Source organism: Eimeria mitis, genomic scaffold (genome assembly GCF_000499745.2).
Source record: "Eimeria mitis Houghton genomic scaffold, Emh_scaff804, whole genome shotgun sequence".
Classification (NCBI taxonomy): Eukaryota; Apicomplexa; class Conoidasida; order Eucoccidiorida; family Eimeriidae; genus Eimeria; species Eimeria mitis.
Window position 1 is genome coordinate 5085 of NW_013575904.1, and position 9730 is coordinate 14814.

At 54.4% G+C, this 9730-nt stretch overlaps 2 protein-coding genes across 2 annotated transcripts in view; both read left to right on the plus strand.

The window, feature by feature from the left end:
• The window catches only part of EMH_0022630 (uncharacterized protein), a gene marked incomplete at both ends in the record, with an annotated part of 7420 nt that extends 1398 nt beyond the window's left edge, over positions 1–6022 (plus strand). Inside the window, 10 exon segments of the mRNA XM_013501994.1 lie at positions 26–568; positions 788–983; positions 1116–1876; positions 2185–2675; positions 2679–2738; positions 2933–3073; positions 3210–3274; positions 3278–3339; positions 3390–3735; positions 3990–6022. Coding sequence (XP_013357448.1) covers positions 26–568; positions 788–983; positions 1116–1876; positions 2185–2675; positions 2679–2738; positions 2933–3073; positions 3210–3274; positions 3278–3339; positions 3390–3735; positions 3990–6022 — 4698 coding nt within the window.
• Positions 6023–6809: 787 nt separating this feature from the next.
• On the plus strand, positions 6810–9059 carry EMH_0022640 (uncharacterized protein; the record flags this gene model as incomplete). Its single annotated transcript, XM_013501995.1, is given in 2 exon segments — positions 6810–7020; positions 7024–9059. Coding segments are annotated over 2 exon segments (2247 nt in total).
• Between the last annotated feature and the right edge of the window lie 671 nt (positions 9060–9730).

Here is a 9730-nt window from a genome sequence, read left to right on the forward strand (position 1 = left end):
AGGGATTTGTTCTTGTGACGCAGAGAAAGGGGATCGGTCTCTTCGCCGCAGGCTAAAGAAAGCTCTGAGCACTTTGCAGGGCTTTCGTGTCCAGCTCGAAGATCAACAGCAGTTGCTGGCAAGGACGCGCTTCCTCCGCCGCACCAGCGGCAGTAGGAGTAGCGGCAACAGCGATCCTCAAGAAACGCTGCAAAAAATCATACATTGTTATGTGGGAATATCGAGGCTGGCGGAAGAGACGCACGCGGCAGCTGAGGGGCTATTGCAGCACGTCAGGAATGGGAAGCAGCTTCAGCAGCAACTGCAGCAGCAGCAGCACCACTTTGCAGCTGCTATTGGCAGACTCGACTCCTTCGCTCATTCCCTGCAGCAGCTGCAACAGCTGGCCAGGCAAGAGGAACAGCATCTGCAACAGATGCAACAGCAGCAGAAACAGCACATTTGGAAACTCATGGACCAATGGTCATCTGGGGAAGTTGAAATGCAGCAGCAGCTATTGAAAACGGTTCTGCAAATCGCAGCAGCCGATGCTAAACATATGGATGAGCTGAGAGAAGCCTGGATACAGGTGAATGCCTAGAGCCCATTCCTGTTGCTGCTCGTGCTGCAGCAGCACAGCGCTGCTTTTTTCTGTTGTTCTATCCTCTNTAGAGCCCATTCCTGTTGCTGCTCGTGCTGCAGCAGCACAGCGCTGCTTTTTTCTGTTGTTCTATCCTCTTCCATTGCCCCATAGTTGTTGTTGCATATGTTGGTACTGTTTTCATCGCTGCTGTTGCTGCTGCTGCAGTTGATGTGCTTGAGCGCGCTGCCACGGAAACTTGCAGCCGAAGAGACGGCGGATGTTCCAACAGCGACAGTAGCAGCAGCAGAAACAGGATCAAGCGAAATTGCTGATACGCTGCGTGAAGAAGGATCTCTCGTTAAAAGGATTGGGTTTACAAAGGAGCAGGCCCCGCGACTGTTGCTACTTTGCCTTATGCTAGGTGGGTGCCAGCAGCAGTGACCGCACCAAGAGACAGGATCATCAGCACAAGGCAACACGAGAAAGCGAACAGGGTAACAAGCAACTTAACAAAGCAGCCCTTTCTCGTTTGTTTTGTTGTGTTTGTCCGCAGAAGCAGACGAGCTTGCAGGGTGGGTCCTTCACTGGATTGATGCATGCATGCCTATCGCAACAACTCCTGCAGAAGCAGGTGGTTCAAAAGACGGAAAAGTTCCTGGTTGCAAAGACAGCGCAACAAGCAGCAGCTGGGCTCCTGCTGCGGCAGTAGCAGCAGCGTTCGTTTCCGATGTTGCAGCAGCACAGCAGAGCATGCAACCTGAAGCAGCTGTCTACACGCCGGAGATATATGCCTTCTTGAGGCGGCGTCTGCTGCGAATTCGCGCCTGCAGTCATCTATCCAGCAGCAACAGCAAGATGACAAAAGCACGCAGCAGAAGGTCTACTGCAGCACCACCCAGCAGCATACATCAAGATTCGCACAGAAGCATATCTCCGAGCACCGGAATCACCTCCCCTTTGGCAACTCAGCAGCATAAGCACCATGTAACGGCTGCAGCATCCGCCCCTGCTACTTATGCTGCAGCACGTGGGGCGTATGCTTCGGGCCCAAGGGAAGGAAGAAGCGGCAGGACCCCCACGCCCGTTGCAGCAAGCATCTGCCCCTCCCCAGCACGCCGCCGCAGCTGCACAACGGATACGCGTGCTGCAGAGTCAGCGTCTCGCTTAAGCAACCATCAGCATCAGCATCACAACGGACCACCAGCTGCTGCTGTTCAGAGCCCACCTACTGCTTCTGCAACCTACGCAAGCGGTATCTTGAACATGATTAAGCCCCTGCTTGTCTCAGAGGAGGAAGTGCAGTTGGAACGTCAAGTAAGGACGCACGATTTATTGTTGATGCAGCGGCAGCAGCAGCATCTGCAACACGAGAAGCAACCGCAGCAGCAGCATCTGCACCACGGGAAGCAGCCGCAACGGCGGCATCTGCAGCGCGGGAGGCAAGCTCAGCAGCAGCATCAGCAACAGCAGCAGCAGCAGCAGCAGCAGTTTGTCAAGCGCCTGCCTGATGCTGTGGCATCCTCAGAGGCGCCTTTCCTATCGTCTCCCCAGCATATGCACCATATGTACAACACCACAGATGAGGCACTGCAGAAGCAGNGCCTTTCCTATCGTCTCCCCAGCATATGCACCATATGTACAACACCACAGATGAGGCACTGCAGAAGCAGTTGCTGCTCCTGCAGCAGGAAGAACAGCTTCTGCAATTGCATCGGCAGCAAGCACAGCAGCGGCAGCAGCAACAGAGTGTCGAGCAGTTGATGCAATCTCACATGCCCCAGGGAGTGCCGTTCATGCTATCCTCTCAAGAGGAGCTTTCGGTGCAGCTGGAGAACGACACAGATAGACTGCTGCGCCAGGAGTTGGCGCTTCTGCAGCAGAAAGAGCAGGAAATGCAGCAGCGTAGACTCCAACTGCTGGCTCTGTCCGAGGCAGAAACAGCTGCTGCTGTTGGAGCAGAGACTAGACGCAGCAGCAGACGGTTGACTTCTCCACCAAGAAGGCAGTTGTCTATGAGGCGGCGTCAGCAGCATGCTGGTGTGTTTGCTGCTGCCCCCCCCAAAAGCAGCAGCAGCAGCAGATCTCCCAGCTCTCCAACAGCATCAGTAAAGGAAANGCTGCTGCCCCCCCCAAAAGCAGCAGCAGCAGCAGATCTCCCAGCTCTCCAACAGCATCAGTAAAGGAAAAGAGAGAATTGTCGCCTCAACAGTCCAGACAGCAAGCGTACCAACCCAAAGGAAAACATTCAGCAGCAGCGAGGAGCAGAAGTGTGGTAGCTAAGCCTACAGGTGTAGCACCACGCCGCAGCAGCCCTCTGCAGCAGCACCACCAGGAGCAGGAGCAGCAAGCGACGGCCACTGCGGCAACTAGGCCAACGAAGCAGCAACAGCAGCACCTGCAGGAGCAGCAGCTGCACCAACAAGAGCAACAGGACCACCTGCAGGAGCAACAGCTGCCGCTGCAAGAGGAAGAACAGCAGCACGAATCTGAGCAATATACTGCTCTGGATCTGTGAGTGTCCTACCTGTTGCTGCTGTCCCACTTGTTGCTACTGGTTTTGCTGCTTGAGCCTCACTTTGCTTCTGCACGAGTACGCTCGTGCGTCATAAGCGCTGTGCCTGTGCTGCTGCTGTTCACGGCTCCGCAGGACCCTGCAAAGGATATTTCGAGTTCCTGCAGCTAGCATCCCGGGGAGGAGACAGAACGGTGCAGCTNCAGGACCCTGCAAAGGATATTTCGAGTTCCTGCAGCTAGCATCCCGGGGAGGAGACAGAACGGTGCAGCTACGGCTGCAGTAGCCGCTGCTGCCGCTGCTGCTGCTGTGCAGGCAGCAAAGAGGCAGCAACAGGGAATGGGCGTGTCTGGAGAAGAGCGCAAGGCCTTGGCTGAGAAGCTAAGGAGACTGGCGCAGCAGTTGCAGGATGATGAAGAGCCAACGCAGGAGCAGCAAAATTCTCAAGAGCAGCAGCAGCCACAGCAGTATAACAAACGACACCAGCAGCAGCAGCAGCAGGAGTGCCAAAAGCGGACGCCTCCGAACATGAACGAGCACGCAGACACTGCTGCCGCTGCATCTCTTCAAGCCAGGTGCAGAAGCAGCAGCAGCAGTGCAGTTAACGACGAATGCATTGCCTCTTCAAACAAGCAAACGGAAAGGCAAAGAAGAGGCAGCAGTAGCAGCAACAGAGGTTGTTCCGCAACACAAGGACGAAACCGCGTGAAGGCAGCAGCACCAGCAACAACAAAACAAACGGCGCATGGATATACAGCGTCTGCTGAACAACTTCAACAGCCCAGCAGTCAACGCAGAGAATTGAAACCTTCTTGCTATGCGTGNCAGCGTCTGCTGAACAACTTCAACAGCCCAGCAGTCAACGCAGAGAATTGAAACCTTCTTGCTATGCGTGTGGCGTTGTTACAACAGCAGAGGGAGCAGAGGCAGCAGCAGAAGAATGCGCAGCAACAAGGAGCGCCAGCCCTCCCACCGTAGAGATGGAGCAGCAGGCGAAAGTTCTTCAGGTGTTAGACATCCTCATGAGGCAAATCGAGACGTCTCAAGGGCTCACATCCGATAACACGTCAATAACTGCAAGAGAAACAGAAACAGCGACAGCAACAGCAGCAGTAGCAACGCGTAGAGTTTCGTCATCTTTCTTCACAGATACCCTGTCAGAGGGACATGAAGAGCTGCAGCAGGAAGAAGGCCGTTGCAGGACTCAAAACAATTCAACGACACAAGCGGTGACAGCGTTTGCAGCCTCAGGGGCAACCGCAGTCTCACCACCTAAAGCAGCAGCAAGAATGGCTCACCCGTGCAGTTCCACAGCTGCCTTGATGAAGGGTGTACGGCAGGAAGGACAGCCGCGAAGTCGGGCATCTTCGGCCGTATTCAACGCAGCAGAAGATTCAAAGGGAGCAGTGGAACTGGAGCATCAGGACTCTTCTATGCCCACGTCATCGCTCGCCGAAGCCCGCAGCTGCTGCAGCGGCCAATGCACCCCTAGGCGGAATGAGTCGTCAGAAGCATCCGGGCAGTCGGCAGCAGCAGCAGCCGTGGCAGTTCCCTTTAAGCAAGACCGTTCTGTAGGAACAGCCAGGAGGCGGCAACATGACCCGTTTTCAGAAGCTGTACTGCAGCTGCTGCACGACGAAAAGCAGCAGCAGCAGCAGCAGCAAAGGGCAGTCAGGAGAAATCATCCTACCTCGGCCCACAAAGTCCAGCAGCAGCAGCCGCAACAAAAAGAAGTGTATGCTGCTTCTCTATCCCCACCGAGTCGCTCTATCGCAATGAAGAAGCAGCCTTCTTTGCAGCACCAAAACGTCAACCTTGCAAAACCAGACTCCAGCGAGCAGCGCTTGGCAGCAGAAGATTCAGCACATAATGACGTGGGACCAGCATCAAAGGCGGACGAAGGCGGAGTTGCAACACACTCAGAATCAACAGGAACGGCGGAGGGGAAAACAGCAGCAGCTCTTGCTGCTATTGCAGAAGCAGCATCTGCAGGGCTCCGCACTACAATGACTTCACAAGGGCAACCGCAGCAATGCCAGGAGCAGCGCCCCTACTCTGAAACGACGTCAAGCATTTCCATGGGAGATTCCTCATATGCATCCTCAAAGTCGGTGGTTGCAGAGACTGCTGCAGCAGAGGCTAAGGCCACTCCAGCTAAAGCTGTTGCTGCATCCACTTCAGAGCCCGTTGCCGCAGCAGCAGGTCCAGAGGCAGAAGCAACTGCAGAAACTGCAGAAAAAAAGCCAGAAGTAGCACTAACAGAAAGTGCAACAGGTGAGAACAAGTCAAACAAGCAGCAGCAGCAGCTCCACGGCAAAGCAGTGTCCGCTGGGAAGACGACATCGTCCACAGAAAGCAAGCGCCACATGCAACGCGGTGTCAGCACCAGCTGTAACAGCAGTAGCAACAGCAGCAGCAACAACAACAACGTCAGCAGTAGCAACAGCAGTAGCAGCAGCAACAACAGTAGCAGCAACAGCAGTAGCAGCAACAGCAGATCCGCCAATTCCAGAACAGCGGTAGCGAAGCGGTTCGGGGGGCAGCCGGACGAGGCAGGAACACGAAATGAGCAGACGGTGCTGCAAAGGCGCTTGCCTCAGCAGCAGTATTCAAGGCAGCAACAGCAGCAGAAGAAAGCAACAGCAAAATCAGCGGCAGCAGCTGCAGCAGCTGCAGACAAACCAGGCCTTAGCGCTACTTCAGCTCCTACCCATAGCACTACGGCGCCTCAGCAACAACAGCGGCGAGAGCGGCAGCTGTTGCTACTGCAGCAGCAGCGGCAACGACTGAGGCGGGAAAAGCAATTGCAGCAGCAGCAGCAGCTATCTCCTCTGGAGGAGTTGAAACTTCGGAGAATCAAAGTCAAAGAAATTGCTTTGCAGCAAAGACTAAAGGCTAGTGGACTGGCGTATGTACTTGAAATGATAAACCCAAACACGCATGTCTAGAAAGGCACTGAGTAGACCGGCAGATTGGCATGCCTGTGCGACTGTATATTTGCATGAGCCGCTCCTATGGTGCTATCACTGTTGCTGCAGCTGCCGCTTTTGTTTCTGCAGGAAGCGCTTGCAGCAAGAAGATGATGTTCCGGCAGATTCGCCAACTAAGGNTGCCGCTTTTGTTTCTGCAGGAAGCGCTTGCAGCAAGAAGATGATGTTCCGGCAGATTCGCCAACTAAGGAATCTCCTGCGCCTCCGCGTCCCTCAATAAAGGCAAGTTCTTTATTCTCATCACAGGCCATAAAGGGTGCACTCTCCTGTCTCGGAGACCTGATACAATTCGTGTAAATGCTACTGTCAGTCTATCCTCGGTGTTTGTTATGAACACGAGCAAACAAATATTTGGGGGTTGCTTCACTTAGAACGGCCACGGCGAAGCAGACGAAGGCTAGAACACAAAAACTATCAGCTGGCGGCAATCGGCTGCAGTGTACACCTGAGGCCTGAATGCGACTTGGGCTTTCCTTACATTTATGTTCAGAGGAACGTAGCAGCAACACTAGCAGCTGCGCGAGCAGCAGCTGGTGCTGCACCGAAAGCAGCCTCATCAACAGACAAGCCGTCCCGAGAGCAACAGCACAGCCAACTCAAGAGCGCAGGGACAGCAGATGCAGCTGTTGCCGCTGCTGTGCTAGAAGCAAAGAGGCGCCTTAAAAAAAAGAGAAGGCATTTCCTGCAGCAACAAAAAATGTTGCAGTACCCACATTTAGCCACCCGGGATGTACGCAGCAGGCGCATGGCAACAGCCGCTGTTGCTATGGTTATCGCTGCTCAAGCTAATTCTGCTACAGCAGCAGCAGCATCCCAAGGTGGTGCACCAGCAAGGTCTCGGTTCAAAGCATACATAAGAGAGTCTGCTGCTGTCTCTGTGCTGCTGCTGTGTCCATCAGGAGTTGCTGCGGAGGAGAGACGCACGTTTAATGGCTTTCGTGCGGCAACAGCTGATGCTNGTGTCCATCAGGAGTTGCTGCGGAGGAGAGACGCACGTTTAATGGCTTTCGTGCGGCAACAGCTGATGCTACCAGAAGATACAAGTGCAGGAGTAGCTGCTTCTGCTCCTAGTGCTGAGCAGTTGCGCCTGCATAAAAAATATGCTTTAACGTCTCCTAACGTCGTTTTGTTAACAGAAAAACAACGCCGGACTCTCTTCCAGAGCAGCAACAAGGCAGGCAGCGGCACGAGACTAGAACAGGAACCAGAGCAGGATCCAGGGCAGCAGCGGCAAGAGCAGGGAGCATGCTGTGGGGAGAAAACGTCTCGAGGCTGTGGTGAGGCGGCTAATCTCTCCATAGCGCTCATTGAAGAAGAGCTGCAGCAGCAGGAGGAGCGCGGGAACAAGGGGACGCCACTGCTGCTCTCGGCACGTAGCCCAGGAGCAGCCGCTGCTGCTGCAGCTGCTGCAGTGTTGATGTTACCAGCACATCCGCCATTCCCGTGCAGCTCAAGCAGCACTCCACCGCTTCCACTGGAACTCCATCAACAGTTGGGGGAGCATCAACAAGAGGATGGCTGGTCTGCAGAAACTGCGCCAGTTGCTGCGGCGGCAGCAGAAAGCTCTTTGGTCCCGACGCAAGTTGTCAGCGTTGCAGCAACCCCGCGGAGCTGCACCGACTCTTTCCCCCCAGTTCCTGTGACTGCTGTTGTAGGGCCGTCTAGGCAAGCTGCTGCTGTTTCTGCCCCTGCTACTGTTGCCGCTGCTCGCACGGGACAGAGACTAGAGGCCGTCAAGCAGTGCGCCAACCGAGTCCGCGAAGCCCTCCGCCTTGAAAGCAAAATATCAGCACTGATCACTCATACAGAACGGAGCAGCACGCGCAAAAACTACAGCAGGCGTAGCAGTTGCAGCAGCCGCAGCAGCAGCAGTGAGAAGCTGTTTGATGGGCTGAAGGAAACGTTCGCAACGCCGCGACCAGCGACCCCTAGGAATGGGACCTTAGAAGTACCCTCTCAGATGCAGCGCAGCAACAAGAACAGCTCTAAAACCAATCTTAAAGTTGTAACGCCGTCACACGTGTCTACTGGTAGCGGCGAGTGGGTTTTTCCTCCCATGCAACAGCAACTTCACCAAATTCAGGAACCGCAGCAACAGCGGCAAGAGCAACAGCAGGCTCTGCACCGGTATGGTGACGATTGCAGCTGCTCAAACATAACGTACTTTGATTCGAACGGACAAGGAACTTCTGGTTTCAGGACTCGGTCCCTGCAGTGTACACCGAGAGCAGCAACTGACAGCAGCAGCAGCAGGAGCTCTAGAGGAGCCCAGCTGATCACCTCTGGAGCAAATGGGCTCGTTGCGGCGGCAAATCCGGCACCGATAGCTTCAGCCACAGCAGAAACATTCGCAGCAGCAGGGGCAGCAGCAGGGGCAGCAGCAGAAAATATTTCGAATAAGCAGCAAGATAGAGTCGTTGTGCGTCTTTCTCTTGGGTCGTTCGCGGGCTCTTCCCTTTCGAAAAGCCCACGTGCCGCCTCTGCCGAGGCTCAGGACCCCGTGAGGCAGGAGGAGCTGCAGCGGAAGCAGTTGCAAAAGCAGCCGGCGCCGCAGCAACAGACAGAGGCCAGGAGAAGGAACTCAATTGCGCAATCTCTCAAAGCCCGAGCAGATGCTTATCGCGGTCAACAGCAACAGCAACAGCAAGATGGAGTCCCCCTAACTCCCAAGGGTAGCATATTCAGGACAGCGATTTCGCAGGGCTCTGGCAGCCCAACTCTCAGCAGTTTTGTGAGCAACAATAGCAGCAGCAGAGCGGCAATAGGTGCGGTGCATTTGCCCCAAAAGGTGTTGGCGAAGCTGCCCCCGGAAGTTGACAATCAAAAGGGCGGTAACAACAGAGTTGAGCGACGAGTGGAACCCACCAGTGAGCTTTTTGCAAGCGATTGCATGAACCAAGACGAGGAGGGTGATGAAAGAGAAATAGAGCTGTTGCTGGCATCGGAAGAGGCCCAATGTTCTTTTGACAATTGGGGGGTGTCCCCTATGCAGTGATCAACTGAACGGTAGCAGTAGCAACAACACTGAGAGCAGCAACCAATATGCCAGCAAACTGTCCACATTATCTCTGCCGCTGCTGGAGTGACATCTGCTCCCCCCTAGCCCTTCTTCGCGATGCGGCGCCATGCAGGGTCAGCGCCAGCGCTGCCACTTCGCTCTACGAGCAACTAAGCAGTTGGGCTCGTGCATATGTTCCATTTTAATCCAATTGTTCTAATATATGTCCTTCGCGAATTAGAGTTTTCAGGGCTCTATAGGATGAGCCTTTGCCGATACCTTTAACAATGCAGAGGAGATACTGCGTGCACGAATATGCAAATACATAGATAAGCAGACGAGCACCAGGCGAACAAATGGACAAGCAAGTGAGGGAATAAAAATTCCGCAAGAGGCAACTTTGTAGGCTGAACGTCTACGGACAAAGTGGTTACTATGAAAAGTTGCGATACAGCTCGATGACGAATTTACGAGCGCATGAGCAAACAGAAGCAGAACCGACAAACAGAAGTGTTCGGAGTAATTGGCTACCAACAACCAGCAGGAGAGTTTTTCTTGGAAGCGAAATTCAAAACAGTGAAAGTGCTTGTTCCCCGAATCCAGCATGCGGCTAAGACCGGTTTGGGCGATTTAGCGTCAAAGCTGTAAAGCAACAAGGGCATCTGCAG